Source organism: Dama dama, chromosome 31 (assembly GCF_033118175.1).
Source record: "Dama dama isolate Ldn47 chromosome 31, ASM3311817v1, whole genome shotgun sequence".
Classification (NCBI taxonomy): domain Eukaryota; kingdom Metazoa; phylum Chordata; class Mammalia; order Artiodactyla; family Cervidae; genus Dama; species Dama dama.
The window spans coordinates 48791720-48804981 of record NC_083711.1 but is presented as its reverse complement, the minus strand read 5'-3'; the positions used below and the strand labels follow the sequence as shown (position 1 = coordinate 48804981).

General features: G+C 37.7%; 1 protein-coding gene across 33 annotated transcripts in view; it reads left to right on the top strand.

The window, feature by feature from the left end:
* The window catches only part of ABI3BP (ABI family member 3 binding protein), a 274479-nt gene that overhangs the window by 101473 nt on the left and 159744 nt on the right, over window positions 1-13262 (top strand). For all 33 annotated transcript variants that reach the window (XM_061134006.1, XM_061134020.1, XM_061134000.1 and 30 more), the window contains exon 4: window positions 1962-2094. In XM_061134006.1, the coding sequence (XP_060989989.1) occupies window positions 1962-2094 (133 nt within the window). The remainder of the gene's footprint in view (window positions 1-1961; window positions 2095-13262) is intronic.

Sequence of the window (13262 nt, the reverse complement as noted above, 5' to 3'; positions counted from 1 at the left end):
CCCCTTGAGGCTTCTGTTGTTTTCCTCTTTTTTTTTTTTTAAGAGAAGCGATAAATGGTTAATTATTTTGAGAACTACAGATCCTTTTACTTGACCTCTTATAATATCCCAAAGCACAAGGGAGATTTCAATCAGTACTTAAAACTTACTAGTGATCATTGTCCAAGAAGCTTTCCATACACTTGCAAAGAAAAGTACTCCAGTATTTGAAGACTCTATTTCAAAATATTTAACAATAAAGTCGGGAAGCATGAGTGTGGTTCTATGGATTCTGGCTTCATAGTCACTGAATGTTTTCTGAATATGGTCATAAAACAAATATGCAAAAATGAGTAAGTCAAGAGAGTGATTATACCTTAATAGCAGTTTATAACTTCATTTGTGGGCTCCTTAGATTATTTTTCTCTATGTGATGACCAACTCAGGAAATAGTTTCATCCTGATCAGGCTATAATACCCCACCTTTCCTTTCAGGCAATGGATATAATTTTTGCTTTTGTAATCTGCATTGAAGAGTGATGTAATGAGTAATGGATTAGCTTCCATTCATTTTATATTTGTATCTGCCACATAATTTAAAAATGATTAAATAATTAAAATTGAAGATCCAAACAGTGAATTTAGTCATATAAACTTTAGACTCCTTGAGGAAAGAAAAATGTAGTTTTTCTAAATGGCATTCCCTTCATACATTGTGATCTAAACTAGTGATGTAATAAAAAGAAAACTAGAAAACTAGATTACGATTCAGGAGACCCGGATTTGAGTCTTAACTGTGCTCTCATTGTGACCTTGGACAACCTTGAAATTACTCCAGGCCTTCCTTATTTTTCATCTATAAAATGAGACAATTATATTATATGAGTGAAAATCAACTGAGGGATAGAAAAGACAGCTTATCAGAATCACATTATCTCAGATTCTAACCTGCCTTCTTTGGGGGCCAGACCTGAACCCTTTGAATCATAGGTACTATTACAGGTAAACTGGAAAAATTTGTAGAGAAGTATAATTGCATGTTTGCAACCAACTAAATAATAAACATCCTTGAAAATTATTTAAGATATCTTTAAAAAAATGCATCTATGTCACAGTGAAGTAACTGACCACCACTAGATCATGTATATTCTGGTCTCAGGGGGCTTTTCTGCCAGAATAACCATGAATACAACTCAAACTTAACAGAAGTAACAGGCACTCCTCCTTTTCACTGTCCTCCTGTTCCTAAAGTTTCAAATATTTTTGAAAAAGCAAATATATACCCCTCACGTATACTTGAGAAGAATTTAGAGTGATTTATTAGAATCACACTTGGCATTGCCCAAATCCAATTAGTCTTGTCAGAATAACTGCTTCCTATATTATTCCTACTCTTCCAGCAATATTAAGAATGCATGCACCTTTTCTGTTTCAATACTTACTGTAAAAGAAAAAGAGAGACAGGTCATTGAAATGCTCTGACAAGAGATTTTACACTTCCAAATAGTTAAAAAAAAAAAAAAAAGAATATAGCCTTCAACCTAGATGGTAAGTTTTCTGAGATGTTTCTAAGTGTGAAACTAATTCACAGTTTCAGGGAAAAAAATAAGCATACATTTTATCTTGTCTGTAAAAGAAAAATAAGTGTATATATACCTATATGTGTATGTGTGTGTGTTTATTTCACTGGTAATAGCCAAGACCTCCATGTTGATCCTTGGCCCACAAGAAAATAAAAACTAGGAATGGATATAGTTTATATGCATAGACACATACATGTAAATCTCAAAAGGGTATTTCATTTGATTCTTGCTTAAATTCATGGGCAAAGCATTATTAATATTTGTGCAGTATATAAAAAGAAAAGGAACTTAATGCTTTCACATTCTCCATCATCTTACTAAATTGTCTTTGTATATTTTACCCAAATCATGAAAATATGCTAAATGCTACAAGAATTAACCTGTCTGTTCCCTTTGTAGGTAAAAAACGATCTCGCAAACCTCTCCAGCTGGTGGTTGGCACTCTGTCACCAAGCTCAGTCTTCCTGTCCTGGGGCTTCCTCATTAACCCTCACCATGATTGGACATTGCCAAGTCAGTGTCCCAATGACAGGTAATTCACCATTATGGAAAATTTTATTTTTCACCTGAAAAGGATGTGTAAATATCAGGGGCATCAGTATCTGCAGATCAGCTATTTGCTGGAGAGTTTGTTCTAGGTTTGAGGAGAATGAAGACACACTCATCAGAGCCCCTACCCTTCAGGAATTACCATCTACCTGAATAGAAAACACATACACATATTTTTTTCTTTCCAAAGAAAAAAACAGAAGGAAAAATAAGCCAAATAGTAAGTGGGGTTATCAGTAATAAGTGTAATAAAAACTCAGAGGATAAGGTTGAAAGCAATTAGGAGAGACTGTTAAAAGTTGCAACACTCGATCCTTGGTTTGAAAAGGATGGATCTTTGGTCTGCCAATTGATAAAGTGCTAAAAACACTAGTTCTCTCACTTTGGTCCCTAAACCAAGCAGTATCAGCACCAGCATCATTTGGGAGCTTATCAAAAATGGAAATTCTCAGATACCCAGACTTACTGAATCAGAAACTTCAAGGGTGGGGCAAGTAATTTGTGTTTTAACAAGCCCTCCAGTAGATTCTGGTCCCCACCTAAGTTTAGTGATCACTGGCTTAGAAAACTGGGGAGAGGGACACATGGAGAAACGCAGGTCAAGGAAAAGCACCTTTGGAAATGAAGCCACCATCTGCTTTGGTAGAACAAAATAAGAAAAACCCAAGTTTATTTTTAAATCACTGCCATTTATCCATTCAACACATAGAGTTGGCATTGTCTATGTATTGGGCACTGTACTAAATGCTGAACCATGATTCTAAATTGGGTATAAGGTGATATTCACTTGTCATAAATATTCACTACAGTAGCTTCAAAATTCAAAATTTTGCATCTGACAATCAAAATTTTCAAACTTCAACCAAAAGGAACATTTATTTTACAAGGTATTTTATTTTAAATACTCAAAGTGACTTTAAGATTTTTAAAATTTGTTTCATCCCTTCTCTAAAATAAAAGACTTCATTATGAAAATATAATTTAAACCCAGTAAAATGCACAGATCTTACGTGTATAGTTTAGTCAGTTACAGAAAAAGTATGTAACCATGTACTGTACAATCCATTAAAAAATTTTCTTTCATCACCCTAGAAAGTATTAGAGAGTTGATCTGCTCTAAAATTCCATGTAAACAAAATCATAAGTTCTTCTCTTTTTGTGTATATCTTATTTATTCAGCATGTTTTTGAGATTCATTCATGATATTGTAAGTTCATGAATAGTTCATTCCTTTTTTATTTCTGAGTATTATTCCATGATGTGAGTATTTCAGAATTTTTTGATCCATTTTTCTTGCTGGTAGACACCTGAATTGTGTCTTGTTTTTGGTTATTTTGAAGATAAATTTTATAAACATTTTTGTATAAGATTCTTGTAGACATACCTTTTAATTTATCTTAGATAAATATCTCTGAAGAAGGAAGTGGCAATCCACTCCAGTATGCTTGCCTGGAGAATCCCATGGACAGAGGAGGCTGGTGGGCTACAACCCAGGGGTTCACAAAGAGTCGGACACGACTAAGTGACTATCATTACACTACTAACACTAGATAAATACCTAAAAGTAGAATTGCTATGTCACAGGGAAGATGTATTTTTTTTTGGCCTAATTTTTCGCTTAAATTCCCACAGGCAGTGTATGAGAGTTCTGGCTGCTCCACATCCTCACCAGCATTTCACGTCATCAACATTTTTCAATTTAGGTATCCTAGTGTAGTTATATCTCATTACCATTTTAATATGTATTTTTCCCTTGTACTAAATATATTGAAAACTTTTTAATATACTTTTTGGCCAAATGTCTATTTTTTGTATTGCGTTACTTCTTTTTATTTGCCTAAATTAGACAGAAAATAAAGAGTTTTAAAATGTTTAAGTTCTCAAAACTACCATTCATATGACTTTGATTAGGAAATCTAAACTAAGAAGGAAATTTTCTTTCACATGCCCATAGCTCTGAAGGAAGAAGTTCTTTGAAAAAAGCATGTAGAAGATAATGCCAGAGCTAAAGTTTCTAAAAAATAATTTTGAACTGTTTCGAAGAATCTGAAATATTCCTTATTTTACCCACTGCTAAACCCGAAACTTAACTTTATTTGGAAATGGACTCCTAAAAGAACTTACTTTCTTGAGGTAACTTTGGTTTCTAATGAGTTGGTACAGGGTGCTAATGCTGAGAAAACAAACATCTGTGGGTCAGTTTCTTTTTCCTTTTCCTTTTTTTAGTCTCTTGTTAAGAAAGAAGGAAAAAAAAGGAGGGAGGGGAGGATTGGGCAAGAAGAAAGGAAGAGGGAAGAAAGATTTGATACTCTTGTAACAAAACATAGCTGATTTTAACGGTTACTCAACTTGCTTGATAAATCCATAAGGTTCAGTAAATTGCCAATTCCTAGAACAGGATTTGATATGATTTCCTCCTGTCCTCAAGCCTCCCCGTCTTCAATTTCACTTGGTTCTCCTGACCCCTCCACAAAACAACTTATCTGATGATTGATTCTAATTGACACATGTTGTCATGGTATGACAGCAAAAGTTGATAATAAATATGGAGAAGACAGAGGAACAGATACCCGATGGAGCTAGAATTTTTATCCAAAGTAGTTGACTTGAAGGCCCCAAGCTATTGAGACCACACGTGCACCTCACCCTGTCACTTCCTCATCCAGGCACCCTGGCTCTGGTCTTCTCATCAAATAGGTGGAGTCATGCCCGTCAAATCACAATATTTAAAATAAATATTTCTGCCTAGAATGAAGTTTCATAAAAGATTCAGTAATGACATGTCAAGATGTTTGCCAGCTTTCAAACCTGAGTGGGAGGATCGAAGTATCCTTGACAGAAATAGGAAATTGTTAGGACATGACTAAGAATTAAGAGCGAAGAATTAAATCTAATGACAAAAAGAAGCATTTGGAGTACTTGTGAATTTTATTTACCCATGCCTCCTTTCTCCCGAGTTAGAACAGTTAATAAAGACTTGACATTTTAAAGTCTTTGTAACTATTTGAGAAAAAATAATAGTCCTTATTTAAAAGCTCTGGAATTACAATACATATTATAAACACCCAAATAAATCCACCAGAACAACTCAGTTAGTATAATTAGAAGCAGATTTGGAGAAATCCACCCTCATATGATTATGTAGATTCTTTTTTTTTTTTTAGACTTTTAGACTAATCCAGTAGGTTAAAATAAGCAATAATAGCTATAGGGAATGATTCCTTCTTGAAAATCAGATTAAGACAGGTCAAGTTTTCCTTCAAGAGTGTATTTTGACAAAGTCATTGGAACCTGAATTCCCTCAGCTTGCTATAGGAACATCAACTGGTGTCATTTTAATCCACTGACTCTAATATTTGGCATCATGTGTAAAGTTTCTGAGTTTTTAGAAACAATCATTTCACATTGATTTGTGTCACTTCATTTATCCTATGCAAGGGCAAATAATTTGTTGGAAAATTTTTTTTATTATACTTTGATTTTTGACTTTACATATCAAAGCTCTATTATGGTGAGTTTCCAATGAGAAAATCCCTGTTTTTTTGTTTTAAGCTTGGAAATATTAATGCAATGTCACTTTATTCTTGGTGGTATGTTTCCACTCCCATTCCCATAGGGTCCATTTGGGGCTCCCATATTTTTAGAGCCTTTTCTGAGTTCACATTCATTGAAGAGTAGATATGCTTAATTTACATGTTTTATTCTTAATGGGCTTTGAAAGGAAGAATGCACACATTTGTCCTTAATATATCTGAGGTCAAAAGAAATCTTTCCAATTGGCCCAGATGAGACTTTAAAACCACAATTTATTTCACCATGAATAGCATATTCTTTCCTTCCCATATTTCCAGCTTGTTAAAGTGTTTAAGATTGCCTTAGTTCTCACTCCTTTGCCAATTTGTTAAAGCTTTATGATTTTTTAGAAATCATTTTCACATTTTCTAACGCTTTCATGTTGTACTTTCTTGCTCTGAATATAGAATGAGGGTCCTCCTTGTTGGCTGGTTCAGAGCTGACTCTTGCCTCTTTTTTCCTTATCCCAAGTTGTTAAGTGAATATTTTTGAGGTCTAAGAATTCTCACTTGATTGAGCCCCGTGCCTCATTGCCCATTCATCTTGCCATGTAAATTTTAAGCTCAGTGAGGACTGGGACCATAGGTATCATAACTATCATTGCTTTCCCAGCACCCAAGCCAGCCTCGGGTGCATATTAGGCCCTCGGTAAATATATACTGACTGAATAAATAGTGAAATCTCAGCATTTTCACTTCTATGCCTTACTATTACTTCAAACATAGGACAAAATTGAATTTGTACTTTTCTCGTGAAATATCAATTCCCTTGTCTTTTTATTTTCTGAAGTATCATAATTTTTTTCACTCTCCCTAATATGATACTTCATAAATTTTAAAATTCTTCATTTCCTATAGGTATTGAGGCCCTGAGTTACACTGGTTTTGCCTTTGAGAAGTACCCACATTAGTATCTTTATCTTCTACTTTTCTATTTCTATTTCCATGTCAACAATATCAGTCTAGGCACCTTACCCTGAATCCTGGGAATAGCATCTTGGCTACTGACTCTGACTCTTTTCATGTCCCAGTCCATCCTGGTTTCTGTAATACTGAAGAAAATTTAGGCAGTCTGCCATTGGCTCACTTTTTCTTCATCCTAGATTTAGCTTTATATCTCTTCTGTTTTTACCAAGGAGCAAGTTTCTGCCTTCAGGCAGTGTTCATCATTCTGTTCCTTTCATATTCTTTGCTCTTCTGCATTTTCCTCTTCAGTGACATTTGTGCCCTGCCTCTTGCTTACAAACATGCTCAAGATTTCCCTACCCCCAAACAACATATTTTCTGTTGACCCTGTTATAGCTTTCAGGCTACTTTTCAGTCTCTCTTCTTAATTCCAGAATTTCTTAGATTAATGTGCTCTCCTATTCTTGATTTCCTGACCACATTTACAGTCTTTATTCCTTTTCACTGGCTCCCACCCTCTTTCCGTTCCACTGAAACTTCTCTCGGTGATCATCAGTGATCAATTAATTGCTAGATAGATATTTTATCAGTTCTTATTCTTTTAAATCTCTCTGTGGAATTTTTGGCCATCCTCCCATTATTGAACGCTTTCTTCCTTTGAAATTTTATTTAGATTTTACTCTTACTCCCTTTCTCTTCTCATTTGCTTACTTGTTATCCTGACTCTCAAATACGGATTAGAGATCTATCCTTGGATATCTCACCTATATATCCTCCTTATCTCAGCTGTAAGCCATGTCTTTAATTATCATGTCTATAGAGAACAGTGTTACTCAAACTTTGATATACTTCCAAATCATGTGGTTCAGTTCAGTTTAGTCACTCAGTCGTGTCCAACTCTGCAACCCCATGGACGGCAGCACTCCAGGCTTCCCTGTCCCTTCCCTGTCACCAACTCCCAGAGCTTGCTCAAACTCATGTCCATCGAGTCAGTGATGCCATCCAACCATCTCATCCTCTGTTGTCCCCTTCTCCTCCCACCTTCAATCTTTCCCAGCATCAGGGTCTTTTCCAATGAGGTGGTTCTTCACATCAGGTGGCCAAAGTATTGGAGTTTCAGCTTCAGCATCAGTCCTTCCAATGAATATTCAGGACTGATTTCCTTTAGGATGGACTAGTTGGATCTCCTTGCAGTCCAAGGTACTCGCAAGAGTCTTCTCCAACACCACAGTTCAAAAGCATCAATTCTTCAGCACTCAGGTTTCTTTATAGTGCAACTCTCACATCCATACATGACTACTGGGAAAACCATAGCTTTGACTATATGACCTTTGTCGGCAAAGTTATATCTCTTGCTTTTTAATATGCTGTCTAGGTTGGTCATAGCTTTTCTTCCAAGGAGCAAGCATCTTTTAATTTCATGGCTGCAGTCACTATCTGCAGTGATTTTGGAGCCTCCCCAAAATAAAGTCTGTCATTGTTTCCATTGTTTTCCCACCTATTTGCTATGAACTCATGGGACCAGATGCCATGATCTTAGTCTTTTGAATACTGAGTTTTAAGCCAACTTTTTCACTCTCCTCTTTCACTTTGATAAAGAGGCTCTTCAGTTCTTCACTAAGAGTGGTTTCATCTTCATGTCTGAAGTTATTGATATTTCTCCCGGCTATCTTGATTCTAGCTTGTGCTTTATCCAGTCCAGCATTTCGCATGAGGTACTCTGCATATAAGTTAAATAAGCAGGGTGACAATATACAGCATTGACATATTCAGTTATGTGGAAGATATTGTTAAAATGCAGGTTCTGATTCCATAGACCGGAGGAAGAGCCTGAGATTGTTCATTTTCAAAAGCTCCCAGGACTTTCTGATGGTGCTGTTCTACGAGGAATAGTAGGAGTGGTGCAAGGATGTAAATGACCTCCAATGCTGAACCTCTGATTTTGGCCCAGTTTTAAGAGTGTATTTTTCATTGTGCATTGAATACTTTCATTAGGATGACCAGGTAACAGTATTCAGCACCTCAACTCAAACTAAATTAATGTTGTCTATACCACTAAAAAAAATTTCCTCTCCTATCACTTTAACTTCCCTCTTCTTAAGTTTGAAGATTGAGTTTTGAATTTTATTTGCACTTTCCTTGGTACCCATATCCTATAAGGAGTCTAGTCTCATCAATTGTTTTGTAGAAATATAATTTTGATCTGTTTCTTTTCCCCTGCTCCATTGTATTTCTTCCATGATTCACTCCTTTGTTATCTCATCTGCTGCTGCTAAGTAGCTCAGTCATGTCTGACTCTTTGTGACCGCATGGACTGTAGCCCACCAAGCTCCTTTGTCCGTGGGATTCTCCTGCATTGGCAGGCAGATTCTTCACCACTAGCACCGCCTAGGAAGCTGGATTATCTCATCTGGATGATAACAAATTGAGATTCTTCCTTCCAGTTTTTCTCTAATTCTTCCACTGCTGATAAATATAGCTTCCTTCATTACTGCTCAACTTTATTTTCCTGTCGAAAAATCTCCCCCAGGTTCTCACTATCTGGTTAAAGAAAAAAATCACAAAATTTCCCTAAGAATCTGTCTCAAGGAATCTGTGAGTCATTCTCCTGACATGAGGCTTAGATTTGGTCTTGTCCTTTCCATGGATCTGGGTAGGATGTCATGCTTTCAGTCTACCACTGGGATGAGATTTGCAATGTAACCATTTTTTAAGTTCAGGCTGCAGAGGGCCATACCCAATCACCCTCAGCTGCTCTGCTTTTCATCCTGCCTCCTTTAGTTGTGTTCAGATGTGCATCTACTGCCCTCCCTGCTCTGTGAGCTCATATTTGAATTAATGCCTGGTGTCATACTTGTCTCCTATCACACACACAACATAGAGTCACACTTTACAGAGGTAATCCTCAACAAATGTACAAACGAATAGGCAAGTGGAATGTCTAAAACTAGCTTTAAAAGTCATCTATCTAGCCAGTCCCTTCAGTCCTTGAACTTTTTCTGAAATCAGTAAAATGGGAGTAATAACAGTAATCTCTCATAGAGATGTCAGAATTAAATGAGATGACATATGTAAAATGTGTGGAGGGGGCCAGGGGAGGCACAGGCTGTGGGTCAGAGTCAGAGATGAGGGTCCTTGTCCACATAGTAGGGGGACTGTCCAGACATCAAGGGCGAGGACCTCGGAGAGAGGAGGCTACAGGCAGATCAAGGTGGGGGGCAGTGGGGGGTACAGAAACACAACTTTTAGAAAGATGCTCTCCGTTGGGCCATACCAAAACCTACCCTAGAAGGCATGGATAGAATCAGGTAAAAATTCTTGCATAGAGGTTGCAAAAAATGATACTGATACTGAATTTGCTGCTAATCTTCCTGTGTGTGCTTTTTTTGGGTTACCTTGTATTATGGGATAAGTACCACTTCAGATAAACTGTTCCATTTCAGATAGCACTCAAATCACTAGAGATGTCTTTCTTTTGTTGAACTTACATCAGGTAGCAGTAAGTGATAAAGAGGTTTTGGAAATGGTTTCCAGTTTGAAAATTATTCCAAGAGTCCAGAGATAGTAAGGACCTGGACTGGGCCTGTAAGTGCTATTCAGGAGTAGAGACAAGATAAGTGTTAGAGGTATCGCTATTCAGGAGTAGAGACAAGATAAGTGTGAGAGGTATCACGCAGGGAAACATAGCTGGACTTGAAAACAGAGTGGACACAGGGGAGAAGGAACGTGAAGACAACAGGAATAGGAGCACATTTGAGAATGATGAGGAGATTTTAAGGTAGTTGTGAAGCTCGTAGATGATTGAATCATTGGATTTGATCATGAGGTTTTACTACACTCACAGGTCAGACACAAGATTGCAAAGAGATTTGGGCATTATGAGCAGTAAGAAAACAGGAAAAAAATAGGTTACTTTGGAGAAATTTGTGTTAAAAGGTAATGACAGGAATAAGAAGTAAATATTAGTTTTAGTCTAGCTTTGATATAATGGAAAATAGTTGAACAACTTTTTGACTCAGAGAAAGTCTCGAAGAATCAGGAGAAAGGATGCAGAGTGGATGGAATAATAAAATGGAATAAAATTACCAAGACAGTTATTTTTAGAAGGGAGAACCCTAAAATTGGAGAGGGATAAGTAGAGAGTGAAGGAGGAAAGAGAGATTTTGAGAGAAAGAGGGAGAGGGCAGATTTTGTATCAGCAGTCACAGTCTAAGACTGGCAGTAAGGATGTTGACAATGGGGCATCAATAGTGTCCTTTGGTGTGAAGAGAGCAAAAAAAAAAAAAAAAAAAGTGATGTGTGGAATAGATGTTGTAGGAAATATAGTGATTAATCACATAGAGATAAAAAATTGCTAAAAAAAAAAAAGTATAGAAAGTCCCCAAATGACCAACCATGTGCATCAATCCAGGCTAGTCTGTAAAAGGACTAGACTTATTCTGACGTTATTCAGTTTCTTCATTTAGTAGAACTCAATGCCAGTTACATTGTAAACTTTATTTATGATATTTCTACCTCTGGGGTTTCTAGCCTGAGTTCTGCCTCTGAATTTCACTAGAAGAGAATGTCTTATTTGTAGCTAGAATAAAATTTTAGAAACAGAAAGGATTCAGTGATTGTCTAATCCAACCCCCATTCTTCAAAGTAGAAAATTGATGTGTAAGTGGGCAAAGAGACTCTCCTGAGGGCATGCTATTATCTTGCAGATGAAAGAGATCCAAGCCAAGCCACTATCTGCCTTCTCCATTACACTTGAAGGAATTATGGTATTTTTTAAGTTATAATAATGACTATTGTCAGTTTTGGTTTCTTGGAGAGAGCCAAGCACAGAATATTTGCAGCTGAATCAAACACTACCCTCAACAGTTCCTAACCACTTAATTGGGATGTGAGAGGTCTTTATTTCTAATGTCCAGTTGCTGGTCAGGCTTTCCAGAGGTCTGCTCTGATGACATTCACTGACTGCTACCTCTGTCTTTAATAGACTTGCTGCCTCTCCAAGCACTTGTGCCCAAATTTGATTAACCACAGAAAAAAAGTGCAGTCAATGTTTGATCCTGGATATCCTCAGACAATAATGGGAAGTCTCTGATTATATGGAAGCCTTAAGTAATGCTAAAAGAACTTCTGATTCCTTTTAATTCTCTTCCATTCGGATTCTTTTTACCTTCTCTTTGCATCTCCTTTTGCAAGCCCTGCAGCAGAAAGATAGTCCAATGTCGTACACATGGTGTTAGTTAATGGTCAGGAAACAACCCTTTTCCTGGCTCTGCCACTCATTCTCAGGCTTTAGACACTTCCCAGCCCCTCTTTTTCTTCTCTAATAATTCTTGCTCTGCTAATTTCAGAATGTATTGTACAGAAACATGGAAATAAATTTAAAAATATCTGTAAGCCCTTTGCAAATGTACCACATAGACATTTCTTGAACTTGCCTTCCATTTGCATTGACTCTATGAGAATGCTGAGATCTGGTAAGTGAAGCCTTGTACAATGATATATTACAAAATACAACTATAGATATAATGGCTTAAATCAGTATTTTTTGGTGATTGAGTCATTGGCCACTTACAGCAACTATATTCTAATTATAGAATGACTCTATGAGTACCAAAGTATCCATTCTATTTGTTTTGTCACATCAATTTATTTCCCTCCCTCAGCTCTTGTCTCAATGTAACAAAGATTTGGAATGACAGACTGCAGCTCAAGCAGGCAGGATTTCTTAGCTCCTGTCTCATGGAAGCAGGGATTCGAAACAACAGACTGGTTACAGCTCAAGCAGACAGATAGTTTATTAAACAGCAGATAGTACACTCCCAAGACATGAGAGTGGGTTGACCCTGAAGGAGTGGCCATGATCCCGCTTGGCTTCCCTTTTTAACTCCGTCTTCTCCTCTTGGTTCTGCCCTGTGCAAAATGCAAATGGGCATACACTTAAGGCCAATCAGGGAAGGGGGCATGTCTGGGCACATGCAAGATGTGGCTGTCACATATTCATCTACATGAGAGTTTTGATTGGCAGTTGCAAGTTACGTAACAACAGGGTCTATTGCGCATGTCTTTCCCATAATTCAGTCTGTTATCATCAGATGTCTGTATGTATAGAATATTTATGAACACTTAATAGGCTCCTGGCTGCCTAAGGTTACTTCAGGACACAGCTGTGCATCAAGGGGGCATGTGCCAGAGTTGGAGAAGCCCCTGAGGTTAATTTGTATCCACTGTGCCTAGGGTCGGAGAAGGCAATGGCAACCCACTCCAGTACTCTTGCCTGGAGAATCCCATGGATGGAGGAGCCTGGTAGGCTGCAGTCCATGGGGTCGCTAAGAGTCAGACACGACTGAGTGACTTCACTTTCACTTTACACTTTCATGCATTGGAGAAGGAAATGGCAGCCCACCCCAGTGTTCTTGCCTGGAGAATCCCAGGGACGGCGGGGGAGCCTGGTGGGCTGCCGTCTATGGGGTCACACAGAGTCGGACATGACTGAAGCGACTTAGCAGCAGCAACAGCGCCTAGGGTGCATCTGCAGGAGTTGGAAAAGTCTCTGTGGGTTTTTTTGTAGCATATCTCAGCTCTCCTGGGTGTGTCTGGGGTGGGGTTTAGGGATCAGCTTGCATCCTTTTCTGCCAGGCCGCCGCTGGCTGCTCATGCCTAACTTCTGGCTTTG